Raw genomic sequence first — 23,916 nt, 5'->3', positions numbered from 1 at the left:
TAGATGTGTAAACAATGTATGAATGCATGAGTATATTTTAGTAAAAAGTAATAACTAAATTACTTGTTGTGGTATAATTTGCTCCCAGTTTTGTTAGAATGTCGTAATGTATTTGAGGGATTCTGTTACCAAAGGATACACAAAAATAAATCTGATACCTTTAAATCTGGTGATCTAGATTCAAATTTAGCTCTAACATTTTTTAAGCTTTACTATTTAATGGAAATAGCACACTCCGTGTTTTTTCATGTCAGCTTTATAAAAATATATGCAAATGTATGGAAAACCACTCTCCACCTACATGTACTTTTTATAAAGCCTTCTCAAAGTAGATTTGCATTAATCATGCTTCAAATAAGAATGTTCTATAAACAGAAGCCATGCCATTCCATTGAAAAATTATTACAGAAGGTACAATACAGCAAATAAAAATCATGGAAATTGTAATGACTGAACTTTAGGAAGAGTCTAACGTGATTAACTGCCATGATAATAAATTTTTATGGATAAATATAGTAAGTCTAATATGCATTTTAAATGTCCTTTTGTCATTGCTTTCTGTTTTTATTAAATAGTGCAACATATTTGAAAGATTTGTTTCTGTTTATTTCTAGGTTATACAGATAAATTTTGAAGAATTCGATCTGGAAATTGGCTATGATACCCTGACAATTGGTGATGGGGGCGAAGTTGGAGACCCCAGGACAGTGCTCCAAGTGTAAGTGCTCAACATTTCATTCTTGACTTTGCCTATCAGGTCCTTATTAAATTTTACCCTTTTTTGGTCCCTACCACTGCTAACAACAGAAGAAGCATAGTAACTTGGTTATTATAATCAACCTATGTATAGTATTTTTATTAGTTCTTCTTGAGTGAGGTTTAACGTACCTGATTGAAACCATTTTTTTTTTTAGAATTCATTGCCAGACAGTGACCTGTAGGAAATGGAGGCTTATAGTAAAATTGCAGAAGTAGTTGATTAGACCTTATTTTGGAAAATATCCTTGCCACTACTGAACTTAAAAATGGATTGAAAAAATAAGTATAAAATGGATCCCAGAGGACTCTGATACTGGTACTGAAGACTGATGTGTGCTGTTCTTATTAGCCATAAAAACATACCTAGCCATCGAGATTTAAGTTTAGAGTTTTACAGTGGTTTAACACTTGAAGTAGTTAGCAATAAACCACTCTCAGAGTTGAAATAGGTAAAATAGACCAAATATGGTTCTTAATCTGGGCTAAAATAATGATCATATATTGAAACAAAGGAAATGTTAGGAATTTACTTATTGCCCAATCCTTAGGCTTTTCATTACAATAATCTACCTCTGATAATGGCATGAAAAATGTTGGAGCTGGGGGAGCATGTGTTCTCTTCTGTGAACCTCAAAATCTTAGGGTACACTTTCTCTCAGAATTCCTTTCATAACTGTTGATTTTCAGTTCAGGCTTTACCAACCCAATGGATTTCCCTACACCATCAAATCAAAGTTCACACTGAGTATTTCATCTCCAGTGGGAATAAAAATTAAAGCTTCATTCTGTGAGCATTACCTTTTAGACTGTTCAATCAATAAATCTAAATTGGTCCCCAATGAGGGAGAGCTAGGAGAGAGAAAGAAAAAAAATGCATCATGTTTAAGTAAACCTAAGACTGCGAGACTAACATGTGTGAATGCGCGGGCGCGCGCACAGAGACACACATTATTCAGATGCAGATCTTTTTGTAATGATATATATCTAATGTTTTTACAAAACTCAAAAGAAATAGGGCAATAACTTTACTGTATATGTTTACGTACCGAGAGGAAAAAAAAAAACACACACACACACACAACTCTTATTTTAAATATAGTCATACATTATCTTAAAAAAAAAAAGGAACTCTTCTTGGGGCGCCTGGGTGGCTCAGTCAGTTAAGCGACCAACTTGTCTCAAGTCATGATCTTGCAGTTCGTGAGTTCGAGCTCCATGTCAGGCTTTGTGCTGACGACTCAGAGCCTGCAGCCTGCTTCAGGTTCTGTGTCTCCCTCTCTGTCTGCCCTTCCCCTGCTCTCATTCTGTCTCTGGCTCTCTCAAAAATAAATAAACATTAAATAAATACACATTAACTCCTCCTTAATCAAAAGAACTTCTGTATAAATCCAGAACCCCATTCTAGGTGGTGGAAGGGGAGAGGGTTACACCTTTGTTTCCTGACCCCTCCATGTGAACATGCTTCTCCTACCTTCATACACTCCACTGCTGCCTCTGCCACACTCCTTAATTCCTTAATTTTCTGCAAACCTACTTTTTAGAGAATTTTGAACCCACTCTGATTTAACCTCAATTGCCTCAAAAAAGAAAACAAAAAAACCTAAAATTCTGTTAGTGGTTTTGCTGTCCATTTCAAAATTCTCCTTGTCAAGGGTGCATGATGTCCTTATTTCCTTTTACATTGGAAGACAGGGGTGGAGATATTTTTAAATGAATTTTAAAAGTCCTGTATTGAATGAATCAAATATCAGATGAAGTACGAAGCATGGGATAATTAAGTGGGAAAAAAAAAGGCTTAGAATTGGATTTTGGAAGAAGGCAATCCCCAAATTAGCTGGACAACAAAAAACCCTGTAGAGGACAAATGTGCGGAAGGGAAGTGCCTTTATATTCCAAGTAAATAGTCCAATGCAGTTAGCTGTATGTTACAGACTAAGATAAGTTTCCTTCTGCTGCTAGTAGGAAAAAGAAGAAAAGGTTACACTGTTTCCTCTTCTCACATTCCTGTCAGAGTTGGAATTAGATCAGAAGCTCCTTTGAACTCTAAGACTCTATAATAATAGAACTTACTGGATTTGTATCCACCAGAGAAGCTGATATAAATTCGAGTCAACCTGAAGCATATTTCTCAAGGAAGTTAGCTTTCCCAACTTTAGGACCACCCATTTGGGCATTTGCAGGGCCCAGAGTAAGAATGCAATTGCAAACTCACCTATCGAATGTCTAAATATTAAAAGGTATAAATCAAGCTACTTACCTTAAATGCAATATATTCCATCCTCCTACCTTGATAAATACACTTTGGAATTGTGTGATTTTCCTTGCTGGGACATGAAGTCATGGGCAAATACGGTCCTAGCCCCAGCCAGTAGCTGCCACTGACTCTTGCCAACGTCAGCTCTATCCTTCACCATGCATGTGGACTCCTCAGCCTAAACATTCAAACTACCCACACCTGCCTGAAAACACTGCCCACTATGCCAAGGGATGCACATATGGGTCCTGTAATCTGGCCCTGGGAGTAACATACCTGGGGAAAAGGCCCATGCAAGTACAGGTAGCGGGGAAATCCGGGTACCAGGTGCCAGTGAGCTGTAGAACAGTACTTGTCAAACAAACTGTAAGACAGAAGATTTGTTTTTATTCTTATCCATCTTGAACTGATACTTTTGCAAAGTGAAAGAAAAATAAATTTCTCGAAAAATGAAATAAAAACACATATAAGTACAATCCCATTATTTTCTATGGCAAAATTCACCACACAAAATTACTCTTTGAAATTACTCTAGACGTTTGAAAGACTTACTTCCAATTTCTGTTCTGATGACACCATGGGCTGGCAACTGGTCTAGGATCTGGAAGGAGAAATGGGGGAGGGATGCAGGTACCAGGCAGACACATCCCTGGGTGATACTTAAGGAAAGGTCAGAAGACGACCCTCCGTGGGGAAGGGATCAGGAAAGAGGCTGTCTGGTTCACATTTAAAAATAGCATTACATATGTGGCATGGTAAATTGTTAAGAATTTATTTAAAGAAACTGGTTTGTTTTATTTTTTAAATGTTATTTATTTTTGAGAGAGAGAGAAAGAGAAGGTGGGGAAGGGACAGAGAGCAAATCCCAAGCAGGCTACAGAAAGGAACCCCATGTGGGGCCCAATCTAACGTGGGGCCCAACAATGTGGGGCTTGATATAGAGCTTGAACTCATGAACTGTGAGATTATGATTTGAGCCAGAATCAAGAATCTGATGCTTAATCAACCCAAGTGCACCAAGAATTTATTTTAAATATTGCTCTTCTAAGAGTGAAAACTAGTCTCCATCTAGACATCTTATTTAGCAATCTGTTTATTCATCTCTTAACTCCTTTTTGATTTTTAAGTTTGATCCATATGCTAGTAAGTAATTTTTGGCACCAAAATTACTTTCTTAAATAAATTTATTTTAAAAGATTCAATAGCTAAAAGTCAAAAAACATGGTAAAAAAAACATGGAAAATGCTTGCAAATAACAGAAAACTATGCAATATCATAATATTTGAAAGTATTTTATAAAAAGATGAATTCAGCTTATATTCATTTTATAAGTTCTGATTAATTTAATAAACACAGGACACATCACTTTGGTAAATGTTTAACCAGATGTGGAACATTCCAACCTATTCTGTTTAGGTCATAGGATTAAATTAAGCATTGGAAATATGCGGTGTTTTTGTTTCTCCTTTTCTTAATACTTAAGTTCTAAAAAGTTGAGTCAATTGTCATATTCTATTCCACATACACACAAATGTGTGTATGTATGTGTGTGTGTGTATTCAATAGTCACAACATATGTTCAATAGTTAAAATTATCCTCTAAAAAAGGGAACTAATTAAGAAATTTTTAAAAAATAATTCTTGTAATTTCTTTCTCCAAAGTACAAAGCATATAGTTTTTGTAGTACAGTAACTTAAAAATAATGTAAGTGTGCTACATCTCTTTACCTTGAGACTGACTCCAAAGAAATACCCATGATGAAGTTATCAGCAACAAAATTATTAAGTAATGGAGAATGCATTGTAGTTGGACTTCATATGTGACACTGAATTCTCCATATAGTTTTATCAGATGCAAATTCCTGAAATAATGCCAATTTAAGTCACAAACCTAAATTCACAATTCAGAGATTTGTTGCTTCTGTCATTTGCTGCCCCATAGTCTATTGTCCATTTGTAGAGTTGTCTATCTCTTATTAATTTCCTCTCCGATGGAATTACTTGGAGAGCCTTCTTTATCCCCCATCTTGAAATAGCATTTTTTATTCCTGGCAACTTCATAGTGGTATAGTGACAAGAGTCAAAAGAGACCAGAATATGAATTTAGCCGGCTGATAAAAATTCAGGTAATGGATTTGAACGATCATGGTATTATCTTTTAAAGGCTGTTAAAATGAGTTTAACTTTCTTCAGATTGTTTTCCATATGCTTTTTCACACTTAGTGTAAATTCACCTGATAGTGAAAATGGATGTAATAGATGTAAGAGAACTAACAGTGATGACAAGGCAGTTACTGGCATTGAATTCACCTCCAGCCCTCACTTCATCTGCACAAAGAAGGAAGGGATGCTGATTATTTGTCCACCCTTTTCATCTGTGTAGCACCAAACGAAGATGGTTAGGCATTTGATCAAGCATGTGATTGTCTTTCTGGCCTTTTCTCTCACATGCTTTGCTATTTCATTATTGGATTCACGGTGACACTGTAAAGACTTGCAAAGTGAAAGGTGAGAAAAAAAATGTCTTCTATCCCTGAGATAGCCCTTGAACTTGTATGAGAATGCACTGATCGTGAATGGATGACATTGTATTTGAACCAACATCTTAAGGTGAAAACTGCTGTTTTAGATATCTAAATGTGCTTAATTCCCTTACTTTGAAATTCTGGTTTCTCCTAAAAAAATCAAAGTACAATGTAAAATTTGCTTCTCAGATATACATTGGTGTAGATTAGCAATAGTCTTCCCTAGGAACTTTTTTTGAGTACATACACGCACACACACTTTTTTGTTGACCTAATTTTAAAATGAATAGTTTATTAACTTAATATTTTAGTAAGTGATATTTATATTAGCTCTCTGGAAAAGATAGCTCTGTTTTGCTATGCTTATGGATTATTGTTATTGCTCTCAGTTCATTGGTTCATATGTTTTGACAAGCTACTTTGCCCAAGGTTTTTTTTTTCTTTTTTAACTACTCAGCCATTCACTCTGTTAAAATGTGGGCTCCACTCTTAGTATGAGACTACACATGATATTTGCCTTGAGCAAACTCTTCTACATCCAGGGAATTGTCCCTTCCCAAATTTGCTTTTGTACTTCCCTCTGTTAATAATGAAAAAAAAAATCTAAATACCAATAAACACCATGGGCTGATGAAAGAAGGGAATATCCTAAATATAGCACCAAGGTAATATTTTTAAGAGATTGATGACCACAGTATAAATAAAAAGAGCTTAGAAAATTGACCAGTCGGAAAAATTCTTCACCCCTTACGGTAGAGTTATTCAACAAAAAGAAAAAAAATCTCTTCTTATTGCCCTTTACTCTGCTTTGCACCCTCCTTACTCTCCTCCACTACACACACACACACACACACACACACACACACACACACACACTCATACACGTGCTCACCATCACTTTAAGTTCCTTGAGAGTAGCAACTATCTTTTACTCATCTAAGGTTTCCCAAAATACCTCACACAGCCTCGTGTTAACACTGCTGGGTATTGCATGAAATATAATGGGAGAGGCAAAAGTACTCTGTACCAAGATACTTACTGAGACACGTGAGCAGAAAGGATATCTTTGCAGATCTGTAGAACGCTGTGCAGGCTATCTGGATGCCTTATTTCACTCAGGATGCTGTCACAAATATACCACGGACTGGATGCTATATCAACAACAGAGATTTATTTCTCACGGTTCTGAAAGTTGGAAGTCCAACATTGCCAGGAGATTCAGTGTCTGGTGAGGATTCACTTTCTGATTCACAGATGGCCATCATTTCACTGTGTCTGCACATGGCAGAAGGAGGTAGGGATTTCTCTAGGGCCTCTTTTATAGGGGCAGAAATTCACGGATGAGGGCTCATCCCTCATGAGATAATTTCCTTTCAAAGTCTCTACCTACAAATACCCTTATACTTGGGGATTAGTTTTCAACATATGAAATGGGACAGGATGGGGCACATTCAGTCTCTAGCACTGGGGATTTCAGCAACACTCACTGATACCACATCCAGGAAAAGCAGTCAAACTGACGGCAGCAATTTTTTCATCCTGTGGACAAGATTTGGTGTATACTCATTAAGATGACTTACTGTTGGGCCACAGTAAATATGTGCCCTTGGACTTGAGAATTACCTTAGGCCAAAGTATGAAAATAGCCTCTGTGACATTTTGAATTCTAGCAACAACTTATTAAATATAGAGATACCTTACTTTTTATAGTTCTTCATTATTTCTTCACTGTGAGCATAGCTACAGCTTTCTTTTTTTTAATTTTTTTTTTGATGTTTATTGATTTTTGAGAGACAGAGCATGAGCGGGGGAGGGGCAGAGAGTGAGGGAGACACAAAATCTGAAGCAGGTGACAGGCTCCAAGCTGTCAGCACAGAGCCTGATATGGGGCTGGAACTCACGGACCGTGAGTTCATGACCTGAGCCAAAGTCGGATGCTCAACCGACTGAGCCGCCCAGGCGCCCTGCTACAGCTTTCTATTATGAAAACCCTGATGATTTTACTAAAGGACAAGTCAGTTTACTACTGTTTGCTTTGGTTTGTTCTCTGTGTATTTATTTCTGAATAGATTGAATTATCTAAAATAAATAAAAAAGTTTTTTACTTATTGTTTTTCTCCTAATCAGGAATATTTTTACTATGGTAGACATTTCAAAAGTGGTTGTGAAAAAAATATTGCAACAAAATATAGGAAAGGTATCTAAATAAGCTCGATTTCCTCCCACAAACAGTAACTATTATAAACACTACACCTTGCTAAACTGCTCAATATATAAATTAAGTGTGGTGTACAAAGTTCAGTCCTAAGATGTACATGCTGAGGCCTTGATCTTCCATTCTCTTTCCTAAAACAAATGTCGATACAGAAATCTTTTTGTATATGTAATAAGAACTGCGACAGACCTGTTCATACACCTTATGCTTTTGAATTAGCCAATAATTAGCATTTCTGAACACTAATCATAAATGAAATAAATGCCACAATTACTGACTACTCAAGTTGCCTAATTGAGCTACCATTTATGTAGTCCTGTCATTGTTAGTACTTTTGCATTATTATTTTTAAAGCACTATATTATTTTTGTTATCTTTCTAGTATGTTGATTGACCTTTTTTTACTTTTTTATTTTTCCCAGTTTTATTGCGATATAATTGACAAAGCGTTAAGTATTTAAAGTATATGCCATGATGATTTGATAAATGTATACATTGTGAAAGGGTTTTTCCTCATTGAGTTAGTCAATCCTTCATCACCACCTCACATATTTTTCTTTTCCCTTTTTTCTTTTATTTATTTTTCTTTTCTTTTCTTTTTTTTTTGTGTGTGTAAGAACATTTAAGTTCTATGCTCTTAGCAGATTTCAATTATATGAGACAGCAATACAGTGTTATTAACCATAGTCACGATTATTTAACTTGGAGCTGAAAATTCATACCCTTTTACCAAGCTCTGTTTATTTCCCCAACTCCCAACACCTGGCAAGCATTTTTGTACTCTGTTTTTATCGATTTGACTTTTTTCAAATAAGATTTCACATGTGAGTGACATTATACAGTATTTGTCTTTCTCTGGCTTTTTTCACTAAGCATAACCCCCTCCAGTTTCATTCATGTTGGTGCAAATGACAGGATTTCCTTCTTTTTGAAGATTGAATAATATTCCACTGTATGATATCATATAATATTCCACTGTATAGTATAATTTAACATTTTCTTGATCCATTCATCTGCTAGCAGACGCTTAGGTTGTTTCCACATCTTGACTGTTACAAATAAGGCTGCAGTGAACATGGGAGTCCAGAGATCTCTTTGAAATACTGAGTTCATTTCCTTTGAATATATACCCGGTAGTGGGATTGCTGGGTAGTATGGTAGTTCTATTTTTAATTCCTTGAAGAACCTTCATACTGTTTCATAGTGACTGTACCAGTTTACCTTCCCACCAGTGACACACAAGGGTTTCTTTTTCTCCACATCCTCACCAACATGTGTCACTTCTCGTCTTTTTGATAATAACCATCCTAATAGATGTGAGGCAACCCCACTTTCTGATGTCACCCAGTGGTGATATTTCAAGGTTTCAAGGTTGTTGTTGTTTTATTTGAATCTAATGTTTTGCAGCCATCATCATGCTTAGTGAATTTCAGGTTCACAAAGTGAACATGTAAATCACTCTTGATAGTGCTATATTAGAAGATTTAATATTAAATGTTTCCATAAAAGACAAATGTTTCATGATACAAAAATATGTTGGAATATAGGACTGAAGCTGTTATCTCTAATGGATACACCCATATTCCTAGAGTGATTATAAAGAAAATCAGGCATTGAGCCTAATAGAATTTTGTTTTCCATATTGTATTTGAGTACTTGAGAAAGATTTCTGAGTGCACTTTATTTAGAGCTTTTGCTCTTTTATCCTAGCATGAAGGGGCAAACCAGGAAGATTAGAATGTATTATGAACACTGGGGTTATTCAGCCTGTTAATCAACATGTATTAAAGAAGTTTCTTTTTTTAAGTTTATAGATAACAGGTTCATAAAGATGTATTTTTTTAAGTTTATTTATTTATTTTTTGGGGGGAGAGAGAGCAGGCATAGGGGAGAGACAGAAACAGAGAGAGAGAGAGAGAGAGAGAGAGAGAGAGAGAGAGAGTGAGCCAGAGAGAGACAGACAGACAGAGTCCTAAGCAGGCTCCACACTTTTGCAGTGTCAGCCAGGAGCCCACTGAGGGGCTCAAACTCACACAATGTGAGATCATGACCTGAGCCAAAATCAAGAAGAGGTGGATGCTTAACTGACCAAGCCACCCAGGAGCCCCAATAAAAATGTATTAAAAATATACTAAAACCATTTGAATACTCATTTGAGAATGATCGAAGACTCCTTCCTGCATGGCAAAAAAAGCACCCTTGATTGTCAGTGATGGGAGTTGAACAGAAAGTCGTCCAAAGTGGATGAATCCTACAGTTTGAGTCTAAACTACACTGCTTGCAGGGATGTTGGGAGGAACCTGCCATTGAGGCAGCATGCAAAGTGCATAGTTTCAAGGTAGATACCCAGTGTTAAAAAATAGAATTAAAAATAAAATCACCTACCAACAAAGAATCCTTTCCACTATATGTAAAAAAGACTGAATTAGTTTTAATATTGAATAAGGATTAAACCAGACTGTGACCCACATTGTAGGCAATCTGCTAAAGAGATTGAAAAAAGAGAGAAACAATCTCACTCATTTGTGTAAGCAGGTGCAATCCATTGCATACATGTTAATTATCCTTATCAAAAGTAAAACAAAATAAATGTTTTATCCTCATGATAAGCTGTAAGTGACATCCTGGAGCCAAGTACCATGGCTTTAACTCTGGCTCATGGAAGGAGTGTAAAAGGGTGCCATCTTTTTTCATGTTCACATTGCAAAGAAATGACTCCAAGGCCTCCATGCAAGACATTCTTGGACAAAACCAGAAGCGGTATGTTTAGCTTTTAAAACATTCACGTCTAAAAGAAAGAGAGAAAGCAAGCATTTATAATTTTAAGTTTTCTAAAGGAAATGATAAAAAGAAATGGAAAAGGAGGAAAGTTTTCTTTCCCTTTTGGAACCACAGACAATTCAAAAATGTTTTGTTTGTATTTGTGCTTATAATTTTTCTTTTTGTGACTACTTTATAATAAAACTACAATTTTATAATTATCTCTATTGCTGTTTCTACTTTTCCTCTGGGCAGTTTGCAGTCCTCTAAATATACAACAAGCCCACAGTAAAATACAAAGCAAAGCAATTACCAGGAATACAATAGGATGAATTTAAAATTACAGTACAATATTAGCCTTAGAGGAATAACCTTTAAATAAGTTGTAGAAATGGTGAATGGGTAAAGCAGATTCTTGATTAGCAATGATCAAAAATTCTCTAGGGGCACTTGAGTGGCTCAGTCGGTTGAGTGTCCAACTTTGGCTCAGGTCATGATCTCACAGTTCGTGGGTTTGAGCCCTGGATCCGTCTCTGTGCTGACAGCTCAGAGCCTGGAGCCTGCTTCGGATTCTGTGTCTCCCTCTCTCTCTCTCTCTGCCCCTCCCCTGTTTGCACTCTGTCTCTGTCTCTGTCTCTGTCTCTCTCTCTCTCTCTCAAAACTAAACATTAAAATAAATAAATAATAAAAAATTCTCTTTCACCAAACATTAGTTTCACAAATTGCTGTGATATCTATATTGGTTATATATTCAAATGACTGTTTATTATATTATTTTATAGTAGCTTATGAAATCTTACTAAGAGTAGCCTCACCCTGGAGACTGAACCTAATTTTCTGAGTTTTTTCTTGAGAGCCCAGTAAATTTCTCCTAAGTTTCCATCAATCACATAGGAAGAATTACACTTACAAGATAATCCAGGCCCTGCAGTAATAATTCCATCTTTCCAAATAATTTTTCCAAGATGGAAACACAAAGATACTCAGAACCATTATCTATTAGTATGAGGCCCCTTTGAAGGGTACATATTATACTTCTAGTGTTTAATAATACATGGTTCTAATTATCATAAGTCTTGAGGACAAAGCCAGTCTGTCGGCCATGTTTTGCATGGGTCAAAATCAATAGTTATATTATTATAACAGTAAATCTCCATTGATAATAGACAATCACTTTTGCTTATCCATACTTGGACTGGAGAGAACTTATATTTCGAAGTTAATCAAGTGGCATTAGACCTAGCTTCTGCAGTCTTCATTTGTAAATGGCAGATTTCAGTCTGTCATCTAATTAGATGCTTGTCATTCTGCAAGCTCTTTCCAATCAAACCAGTTAACAAAACTGGTTTTGTGTCAAATTTAGGGAGTGAGTGTTGCCAACTTTGAATCTGGAGTTCTCTCTTGTCCAGCAAGAGAGTGGATGCAGAATTAAATGTGTGAGAGAGCCTAATGTCCGGGAGGAGACAAGAGCCCAGAGTAAGGGTCCTTGCTCCATTTTTATTAGGATCAGAAGGCTTACAAACGTGATGGGTGTGAACAAAGAGACAATGAAACTGTGAACATTAACTTGTGTGTGTGAGAGAAAGGGGGTTTCGAAGATATGCAGTGTTAGGGGTTTGGGCCAACACAAAACAAACTCCAGGTGCCTGGGTGCTGGTCAGATGGTTGTTTATGGCAGGCAGGAGGCAAGCCATCTGTCTATCTAGTTTGCCTAGGGGAAGACAGAGCATGCTACCTCAGGCTCAACAAGGCACCTTTCTTTTGCTAATTAACTCCACTTAGGGCAATTTCACTCTGCTGCCATCTATAGCCCTGTTTACCTGTTTACCTATTCTGGTACTTCTCTCCTGTGAAAGTAGCTTTCTGCTTTTGTACTATGTTGGGGGTGCTTTCACCCTGTTTACCTAATCTTGGATGCTTTCATCCTAAACCTTGTTTACCCATTGGTGCAAGGTCAGGGAATTGCTAAACTTATTCCCCACAAGTGAGTATCTGGATATGTGTTAGTTACTTTACTTTGGCATTCTCAAAAACTAGTAAGAAGATAGTTTCACTTTTGTTCTGCCAGTAATTGGATTCCTGGATTTATAAGTCCAGATCACGTGTCTACTGGTATAAGAGAAAAATTATGTCAGACCAGTTAAACAGGGAAGACTTTCTTCAAGACTATTGGCTCCTACTGCAATAGGGACCAATACTATTGAAATAGGAGTCAGTACTATTACAATAGGGAAGAGGAATCAAACTCAACTGGTGAAATAAAAAATAGAGTGGTTTTTATGAGCTGAGAAAACTAGAGGAAAGTTACTGAAGAACTGTAGATGGGAGATTAGTCAGTATGAATAGGTCATCTGTGTTTGCTAATTGATGCTGATGTTGAGCTCTTACCCACCCACAGAAACTGAGAGATCAGAGTGCTAATTCCTTTGATGATTATGCTTCAGAGGGATGGCTCCCAGGTCCTTGAGAAACACATTCTTGGGGTGTAGAAAATTTGCTTCTCAAAGTGCAGAGAAAGGATTTACAATTCCAAGTTTTCTAAAGTAAATGCTCTTTAAAAAGGTAGGCTAGGTCTCTCTAGTCTGGAAGAAGACTGTTGAAAGTTTAGTTAAGCTCAGGGGAACATTAGGAATACAATTTTCAGATGTTTGGAAATTGTGATCATGGGACATATTCCTGGGAGTACAGAAAGGAAAAAAAATGCTTTAACAAATAACATGTTTTTGCCCCTAATAAAGCGTAATTTTTAAAGCAGTTGAAACAACATTGCTGTGAATAGGGTAGCAAGGCTGTCCATGAACATTCTAAGTTTGCCAGAATACCTTCTTTCAGTTGAGTTCAGTGCCATCATCAGTTGGCTCTAGAAAATGTAAGTTTTAGGTCCTTTTTGAGAACAACTGCCTGACACTTAATGTGCTGCTGGCTTTACTTGGCAAGCCTGGGTCTCCCTAGGTTTTTCTTTCACTTTGATATGATCATATGGATGATCAACTTCACTTGAAAGACTCCCTCCATCACAGGAACAGCCGATCTTTCCTCTACGACAATTTTAGGTGGATAGAATCTCCCGGTCAATAGTGGGGGCAGAATTCTTCTGGTGGGTCCTTCAAGGTCCTTATAACCTTATGTCTCAGGACTTCTAGGGAAGAACAAAAGCCCTTTGAAGTATTGAACATGTTTATGAGAGGATTCAGTTAAATTGGGTACAGGACACGATCTCTGACCCCAGTTCATAAGTCTGCCAAATATAAGTTCAAAGGGAAAAATATTTTGCTTGCTTGCAGGGGTTGCTCTGATTTTTCATAAGGCTAGCAGTAAAGTTCTAGGCCATATGAGGCAAGTATCCTGCTGAATTTTAGGAAATGAGTTTGATTTATCTTATAGGAATCTGTAAATATGGGCATAATTACTGGATGGCAAGTAGAAATCAGGTAACTTCCTCTCTCTGATTCATTAGGCTGTGGTTTCCTCCAAGTGGAAAATGTGTGTATTAAGACAGAATTTACCACTGCCTGAGGATCGGCATTTGAACAGGGAAACACTTCTTCAGACCATCCAGATATCACAATACATAACTACACAAAATCTCTTAAACACCACAAGAATTAATTATATGACATCCAAGTGCCATCAAAATTCTAGAAAAGTTTGTTGGGGAAAACTGCCTGTACATAGTGGCCTATAAAGCATTCTGCTGACAAATTTTTCATGTCTTTAGAATGTGTTGAACAACTTCATCTTTTAGTTATATGTGGTAAGAGTCTAGTGCCTTCAAAATCTCTCTTTTACTTGATGATTATGTTGATGAGATAACATTACTACCCAAGAAATATGGACTATGCCATGAATATTTTTGTTAGATAATTCCCATAGTTCAGTCAAATTTCTTTTAGCTCCTTTCCTTAATTTTTTTAATGTTTGTTTATTTGAGAGAGAGAGAGAGAGAGAGAGCACGAGCATGAGTGGGGGAGGGGCAGAGAGAGAGGGAGAGACAGAATCAAAAGCAGGCTCCAGGCTCTGAGTTGTCAGCACAGAGCCTGATGCAGGTCTTGAACTCATGAACAGTGAGATCATGACCTGAGCTGAAGTCAGATGCTTAACCAATTGAGCCCCAGGCGCCCCTTTTAGCTCCTTTTCTAATCCATTTGTACATTTGTGTGTGTGTGTGTGTGTGTGTGTGTGTGTGTGTGTGTGAAGCATATTTTTTGGGAATTAACAAAAATTCTTATTGTATTGGATATGAGGCTTCTAAGTTTGAAGTCTGCCACATTTAACAGTGGCTTTTGAAGCTCTGTCAGCAAAATCATTGCCTTCTGAAGTTTTCATTCTGCCTGTGTGAGCTCTACAAGAGAACACTGATCTGAGCAGGCAGTTGTACAACCTTTAACAAGTCAGCTATCAATCTTCCATGAGATACTTTATTCCCCCTCAAAGTAGAAAATCTTCTGTTTTTCCAAATTTGTTCTGCTGCATGACAGGTAACAAACACTTACTATATAGGGGTGCAATTTCTTTTTATTGCTATTGACGAGGCAGCTTGTGTCATCTAAATTCAGGGCAAAATAGAAGCTTCCAAAATTTCGTAAGAAATCAGTAGACCATACAAAACCTCAAGTATCCAGAGCATATGACGTACTGGCAAACATTATTAAATTGTCATTGATGAACAAGAATATCAGACAAATCAAGTCAGGGCCAAGCGTCTTCTTCTATTACCATGGAACAGCTGTGATCATCTATTTGATTAGGATCTGGTAAAAAAAAAACTCACAAGATCTAAGAGATTACATTTATTAACAGAGTATTAGGATTGAAGAATAATGCCTGTTTATAAGTAGCCTGATGGCATACCCACAGGTTTGGAATCTTACACCCTTGAGAGATAGCTGTCACAACACACAGGACTTGGAAAGAAGTCAGCCAGGTGACTCAAGGTAAGGAGCTGAGCCTTTTTTAAAATGTGTCTGCTGCTACCAAAGCATCCCAGTACCCACAGTGCCATGGTCCCCAGAAGACCTGAGAAATAACATTATTGATAGGTGGTCTCATCCTCACTTTTGAGTTAAGATTCCAAAATTAGCACCTTGATTTTCACAATACAACTGTATTTCAAAATTCAGAATCCCAACACTGAGACAGTACTGAGCAGTTACCATGCATTTGCTCTACCAGAGGTTTTGCACGCTCTGCAGAGGTTCGAATTCATTGTCTACAATATCGTCCTAGTCCCCAAAATTGTCTAGATTGTTTTTATGTCGTAAGGTATTTCATTTGCAAAATACAATGACTCCTATAGTGTATCCTTTGGGGGCCGTTAGCATCAACGGATACCCTGAATATTTTACCTCGGTTTGGCAGCAATGCACTTTATCTGGTGAGGCCGTGTGCCCTTGTGAAAGAAGGAAATTGTAACAAAGCCAAAGCATCGTTTCTACTTGGCGCTTTAGTATCTGGTTCTACCGGAAAACCATCTACATATTGAAACCTACAGATCCTTCTGGTGGGACAGCTTTCATTAAGTTTTCCTGTATATGACTAGAGAAATAGAGGGTACTGAAACCCTTGAAAAATCGTTTCCATAAATATTGAACTTCTTCCTACGTAAAAGCAAACTAGAATTTAGACTTGTCCATGATGGGAACTGGCAGGAAAAAAAAGGGCAGAAAATAGATACATTGGAGAAAAGCTTTGCAGAGGATGACACCAAAATTATAATAGTTCTGGTGTTAGGAACCACAGGCATTCATGGAACAATGAATGTATTTATTTCCTTAAGATCTTATAAACAAGGTAACCATCTTTATCAAATTTAACTTCTTTACTGGGAGTTGGCAGTATTCATATTAATATTATAGGGTGAGTACCCTTTCTTTTATAACTATCCTTTGTTTTTCTAATTTTTTATAATTGATTTTCCTTCTAGTTGAGCCCTGTTGAGCCCTCAACAGAGAGTATTGTTTGGCACATGACTTTTGCTCTTGATGCGTGATTTCCATTGGTTCTGTATCTCGCATTAAATCAGTGTTGTTATTCCTTGGACCTAAAGTAATCTATCGATATATTTCTATTCAGGGTACTTTTTCCGTGTGCCGTGGGACTGCAGTCCTCTGCTATATCCCTTTTCTTGTGGAAGGCACATAGTAACCAAACCAAATGCTTTTTTTTGAGGACTTTTCACAGACACTCCAGATGGAGTATACAATATGGTAGTCTTAATTTGCATGAGAGATCTCTCCCCAAAAGGTTTACAGGGAATCAGGAGAAAGTAAGAAAGCGTTTTCCTCAGTCATGGGATCTGTTCATGTGGGAACCAACATAAGAAAAGACGCATAAAGCTGATTCAAATTACCAGTGACCTGTATTGATCTATCACAATTAAAATCTGAGCACTTTTTGGGGAAATTTCAGAATAAGTAACAGTAGTATCTACCAGAAAAAAACAAGGATATGTTAGCCAGAGGGCAATTTACTGTAACGTGCATTTCACCAGTGATGTAAACAGTCTTAACTGAACAGTTAACTAGCAGGTTTTAACTTTTCATTTTCTTTTTCATATTCTGATTGTCCCCAAACTGAGTAACTACTGGTAAGATTTGAGTAATAGTTGTCCTTTCCGTTCTACCCACCCCCCTTTTTCCTTAATTTGAGCTTGGATAGTCAGGACGAGAGCTAAGATAAAGGTGGATAGAGCCAGAGGATGATTTTCATCTGCCCCTAGAATCATGCTAGTAAATTCTATAAAAGTCTCAACAAATGTTATATGGAGAATAATAGGGGATTCACCTGTCTTCTGTTTATAACACTGTGGTTTCTCCCAGCTCACCTTTAGAAGAAAGGCTGTGTCAGTGTCTTTCAGTGGGTCTCCTGAACCCTTCGTTCTTCCACAGTTATGGAAGATAGTGGATACCTGGCTACTCTTTAATGTGGTTGGTGGGTCTTCGTCTGGTCCCCAACATGCTTGGTCTGTCAAATGAGCAAAATCGGCTGGTTGCAGAATTCCACATGGTAGCTAGTCCACATCCCCAAGTGTGGGGCTGTAAATTTAAAGGAGAAAGAGACGGGGGTAAACAGAGGGAGCAGAGACAGCAGAGGAAAGAAGGCAGAGGCTCTGTGAAAGAGAAAGTCACTTGAATTCTCAGGTTTTTTTTCTTCCATTCTTTTCAATCTTTACTCTGACTGTCCAAATCATTTTTAACTTTCCTCTTAGAATGATATCTATACAATAAATACAAGTATTCAGTTTCCTTGGGATGATGCCCTCCTAAAACCCTCAAAAATCCTGAAAGACTAGATCCTTCCATTATTCCAAATGTGACAGAGAGACAGTACCTGTTTAAAAGAACGAACTGCAAACATCCCATATTTTTCACCATCAGAGCTAATCATGATCTTGATGGGATTGTAGAGCCCAATTTACCCTTGCTTCCTAATAATAAAACCTTGAATTTGAGAGAGTAGTTCATTCAGATAGTATTTCAAAAAAGCAGAATGCTAGAAGAGAGACTTTATAATCCAAAGCATTTTACCAGACTGTTTGTGACCACAAGACTTTTAGCTGGTCCATTTAATTCAAGAACTGCCCTTGTATCCCATCCTCATCACCAAATTGTTGGGGAAATATAACTAAAGAGAAAATCTCCTGTCAGCCTAGTCAATGCTGTCCACAGAATGTAAGAATGAACAAAACAGTTTTAATATTAACAAAACAGTTTTAATATTAAATAAGCATTACACCAGACTGTGGTGTGTGTGTATCATGGGCAAGCCACTAAGGAGACTGCAGAGAAATAAATCTTGCCCTTTTATATAGTCAGGCAGATACAGTCACTTAGATGCATGTTCATTGTCTTATCCAAAAAAAATTAAAGATAAAACTTTTCCAATCTTTATGATGGACAGGGAGTTACATCATGGAGTTATGTGCCTAGACTTAACTTCCCACAAAAGTGGGGAAACAAGGCAACATCCTCCTTGATGTTTGCATTTCAAAGAGATAGCACCCAGGCCTCCAAGACAGACATTCACAAGATCCAACATTGGCAAGAGGCTTAATTGACTTAAAATATTTATATACACTTGAAAAAAACAGATATTTATGATTTCAAATTTTCTAAGGGAAATGCTAAAGAGAAGGGGGTTTTCTCCTTTAGCATAATGGAATTTACTTATTTATTATTTTGGAAAAGAGAGAGAGAGAGAGAGAGAGAGAGAGAGAGAGAGAGAGAGAGAGAGAAGGTGAGCACACAAGTGGGGTAGGGGCAGAGATAGAGAGGAGGGAGAGAATCCTAAGGAGGTTCCGCACCGTCAGCGCAGAGCCCGATGCAGGGCTGGATCTCACAAATTATGAGATCACGACCTGAGCCAAAATCAAGTCAGATGCTTAAGCAACTGAGACACCCATGTGCCCTGCATCATGGACATTTTAAATTATTATTATTTTTAAGATTTCTATTTACTCTTACACCAGCCATGAGGTGGGAACTGGGTAGGATCATAGGGAAACCAGTTAGCCAGGGGACAGTTTAGACTGTATGTGTTAACTGTTTTTTATGAACTGACACAATTATCATGCCAGAAGTTTGGGACTGGTAAAAGTTCAGGACTGAAAAAGAAATGAAAACATAGTGAAGTAAATAATAATTCAATCCTCTCATGAAAACAACCTTTAATAATTAATGTGAGATAGATTGTTGGTGCATTTGATATGGTATGCCTGACATATGTCCTCGAGTGTTAATCTCTCATGCCCATTTCATAGTGAAATGATTTTACTTTCTGTCATGTCTCTGAGGTTGAGTCCTCACTCTTGCCCCTAAATAAACCTGTCTCTCTACTATAGCTCAGAAGAGTAGTACTTATCAACTCACCAATTTGAAAATTGGAAGTTCATATACCACAAAGTTTAACTGCATGATCTTTTAGCCAGAAGACCCAGAAGCAATGAAACATCTTTTCAAATGATGGGGTGTGTGTGTGTGGACATATATAGATATGTGTACAAAGGTGTATATACAGATATACATAAAGGATAATGTATGTATGTAAGTCTTTTATATTATAATAATTTTACATTTGCTTTGGCAGGAAGAAAATGAATACGCTTTAAGATTCCATAATATTTTATGGTATCTTTATATCTTACCAATATTCCTCAGTATCACATATAACCCCATAATTAAATCATTGTATTTAGCTAAGGTTATTTGTGACAGATTCCCATAAATTCTGTCACACTGGACACTAGTGACACAGCTATATTTAATGCAATCTGCTGACGATATTTTACAGTTTGGGTGGCTGAGTAATGAGCAGAGCATTTTGCTGTCATGGTCACTTTGAGGATATGGGCATCCATGCTGCCCTCTGCTGGTTTAATTGTAGTGTAGCCTCCATCCAAATGCCTGTTCTCTTAGGTGCCCATTTTATTTTGGAGGGGAAATTTATAGCTTCTCTCCTCATGTAATTTTCCAGCAATCCTCATGGTCTAGCAACAAAGTAGGTAAACACTTAAGAATTCCTTCTTTTAAAAACCTATCTTTCAGTATATAATTTAGAAGTCTTTACTAATATGGATATTTTACTCAGCAGTGAATCCATTTTTTTTTTCCTCTTCCTATTCTTTTTTTTTTTTTTTAATTTTTTTTTCTTTTTTCAACGTTTTTAATTTATTTTTGGGACAGAGAGAGACAGAGCATGAACGGGGGAGGGGCAGAGAGAGAGGGAGACACACAATCGGAAACAGGCTCCAGGCTCCGAGCCATCAGCCCAGAGCCTGACGCGGGGCTCGAACTCGCGGACCGCGAGATCGTGACCTGGCTGAAGTCGGACGCTCAACCGACTGCGCCACCCAGGCACCCCTCCTCTTCCTATTCTTGACAAACTCCCCCTCGCCCAAAGTCTTATTTACTCATTTGCTTTCCTCCTTTATATGACCCTTGGCTTTGGTTCAAACGTGTGACTGTAACATAATTAATGATAGAGGGAAACATGAGGTAATTCCCCTTTTTAAGGTTAAAAAATTGAGCATTACTGAATGAGATTATTAATGCATAGATCCGGTGATGCTGCATCAAACTAGCAGCATGTTTCTAAGGTAAAACTGTTTGCAGTAAAACAAAAATACATGACATAGGTACTCTGATATCAGTATTGCAAAGGGATATATTATATTCCATGCCATTTTATTGTTTTGCACAGTGCTTGAGTGTTTTTCTACAATATTTCTTTAGAACAGCGTTCTGTAAAACTTGAAAGGTTAAAATAAAGAGCATGCCTGGTGTTTTAAAAAAAATAAAGATTTTTTTAGATCCTTTTTTTCTTTTCAGTTCAAAAGAAGTATAAGATTCTCTGATAGTCTAAAATTTAGTATCTTGCCTCAGGGTTATGAAAGACCTAACCTAGTTAAACACATGAACTGGCACTTGCTCATAATAAATCTCGATCACTAAATTGTGTGGTTTGTTCTATTATATCAAGGAGAGTTTATCTGACAGTCTTTTTTTTTTTCTAGCCAAGGAAATATTGAGAAACAGTTCTGTCTCCTAATTTGCATGCAGAGAATGTTTTAATGACACATTTCTCTCTTCTCCGTCCATCTCTCTTTTAGGCTGACTGGAAGCTTTGTGCCAGACTTGATAGTGAGCATGAGTAGCCAAATGTGGCTGCACCTTCAAACAGATGAAAGTGTTGGATCTGTTGGCTTCAAGGTTAACTACAAAGGTAATGATGGATTGCTACTGTGGGAAATATGCTATCTTAATACCACCAGAGGATACTTTTAAATTCGAGCTTAATTGCATCTACAAATGAAAGTTTCCCAGAACATAAGCAAGAATATATTCTACCAAAATGCTTCTTTTTTAAATTTAACTATAAATGTTGATTTCACTTCTCTTTAAGTAAAAATAGGACTGGCTTTCTTCTTTTCCTTTAGGATGTGTCTATTTTGCATACTTCATCTCTCCCCCAGGCTACTGTAATTTCCCTCTATTTTAGTCACTCTGGACTCCTCGCCTTTCCCAGAACAGACAATGTAGTTTTATACATTTATACAATTTGCCTGATAAAAGTAATATACTGATGATTAAATACTTAAATCCAAAGTAAAGGATTTAATTCCCCAAAGAATTTAGGGCACCGCTTTTTGAGGTGATTGGAGGGATCTATCAGTTGTTCTCTTAGCTCAGATACATGGTCTTGGTGTTCAAATGATCGATTCCTATGTAAGTGATGGGTCACAAATGTGTTAAATTGCTACCGCCCACTCCGGTATTGGCAGTGATCCAGACTGATGACAAATGACCTGGGTATAACAAAATCTTTTGTTCTGGTTCCATTTATAAGAGATAGATGCAAACATTGTAAAATCGCAAATAACCGTGACACATGGTGAACCTTGTTTAAAAGCAAATAGAGACAGTGGATATATACACGCAACATGTATATTAGAAATGCATATATAGAACCCTCACTGAAAAATATATCAATGTTAATAAATTCACTTGAAATCTATACCTTAAAAATGTATAAGAAAGCAGCAGAACATTATGTTGCTGGATTTTATTATTTCTGTCGTGGTGAAAATCATTTTTCTCTGTCTTATCAATTTAAACAAGAGCTGTTAAAAATTCTCTTACTTGCATTATAATAATTTTTAATCAGTTTCCTTTTTCAAACAGTGGCTTGCCATGCCTTTGTATCTGGACACATGGAAATGAATGCATGATGTTGTCAGGGAGACAGAACACATGCACTCAGTGTTTTTAACTTGTGACTAAATTTGGTACTATATTAATTTGAATAGTTCAGGAAATCTGTATAAATGTCAGTTACAAAAAAATAAAAAGGTTAGCCTGATTATAATTTTAAATATATCCCTCCTCCATTTAAAAATCCACATCTGTCTCGGTAAATACAACAGAATCGCAACCTTTCAAGAATGGTCAGCTTTTGTTAAAAGTATCTGCGTCTTGACGTTTTCATTTGAAAAATTTTTCCACTCTAAATCACTAAATGAAGCTGGCATCTTTGTATTCCTCTTGGTTTTATTATTTTCTTCACCCTATGAAGGTTACCTGTCAGAAAACCTATAGTTGTGTAATCCTTAGAAACTATATAAATCATTAATGATAATGCTTCTACAAAGAACACAGTTGTTAAGGCTCATAAAACTTGCTGGAGAAGTAGAGGAGTTCCAACCATATTTACAAAGCTCTCCACTCCGCTGCAGTTCAAGAGCTGAGGTAGATTATAAAGGAGCACAATTAATTTGTTTTCTTTCTGCCCAGTTTTCAACAAATAATTAAAAAAAAAAAGTCTCCTAAGGATCTACTGTGTGTTGGCTACTGAATGAGTTGTTGAATATAGAAAGAAGAGCCAGATGTAGTCTCTCAGGAAGATCGTAATACGGTGGCACAGAAAAACATACCCAACCACTCAAGCACGAATATCTACAGAGATGAGAAAATTGAAACCAACACGGGGGATTCTTAGTGAATGTTGCCTTTACTCATCCCCGTCTCTTCCCTCTATTCTAATCTAACCTCCTCTGCACTGTGAATGATCTCTAGCGGCAAGGAAGTGTCACGTGACACTCCAGCCGTAGGTGTTTTCATACTTTTCATTGCTTAGAGATAAAGTCCGCAACTTCTAGAGATCTTCCCTTCCAGCTTTGTTCAGCCTGTCTTTTTCTTTCTATAATTCAGTTTTCTCAAAGTATCTGCAACCCTCCATCCCAGCAAGTTGTTTCCTACCTCTCCTCTGGGCACATGCAGACAATTCTCTCTGGGTCTCTATTCTTATTTTATCAGCATCACATCACTCACCCTGCAAGACAAAATTCAAACATTTCTTCTGTGAAGTCTTTCTTAACTCTTCTTATCACAAAATAACACTTTCTCTGTTTTATAAGACCTGTACCATATATTATATATACACACACGCACACATTATCTTACCAGATGGAAATATGTCACATTCATCTTCATATTTCCATTAGCAACCTTTTGCTATGTCATCATGGGCAATTAGTAAAACTGAACAAATGATTTAACCTGTAAATGTGATGTAATATAGGGTAAAGTATGTCCTTAAAAATTTAGTTTACCATGATTTTTTTTTTCCTACTGTGAAAATCATACTTTTGCATTCTCCATGATTTAAAACCTGAGCTCAAAGTTGAAGCAGGGTTCATTTTGAGAAGTTTCAAATTTTGATGTGCAGATAGCTTCAGCAACTTCGCCTACTAAAAATAATTTTCATAATTACCACGCTCTGTGTTAAGTAGTGTGTTGGTTTTAAATGGAACACCTGCTATAAAAACTTTCCAGATTGATCTAAAGATGTCTTCTTTTTGTCATCTGTAGATTTTGCATGAGACAGCATTGACTTAGCTCTCCTGTAAA

General features: G+C 36.9%; 1 protein-coding gene across 3 annotated transcripts in view; it reads left to right on the top strand.

Annotated features, from left to right (window-relative positions):
• The window catches only part of CSMD3 (CUB and Sushi multiple domains 3), a 1,240,952-nt gene that overhangs the window by 655,956 nt on the left and 561,080 nt on the right, over positions 1-23,916 (top strand). For all 3 annotated transcript variants that reach the window (XM_042923788.1, XM_042923787.1, XM_042923786.1), the window contains 2 exons: positions 615-718; positions 21,120-21,232. In XM_042923788.1, coding sequence (XP_042779722.1) covers positions 615-718; positions 21,120-21,232 — 217 coding nt within the window. The remainder of the gene's footprint in view (positions 1-614; positions 719-21,119; positions 21,233-23,916) is intronic.

Source organism: Panthera leo, chromosome F2 (assembly GCF_018350215.1).
Source record: "Panthera leo isolate Ple1 chromosome F2, P.leo_Ple1_pat1.1, whole genome shotgun sequence".
Taxonomy (NCBI): Eukaryota; Metazoa; Chordata; class Mammalia; order Carnivora; family Felidae; genus Panthera; species Panthera leo.
Note: the sequence above shows the minus strand (reverse complement) of the source record. Positions and strands in the feature narration are given on the sequence as shown.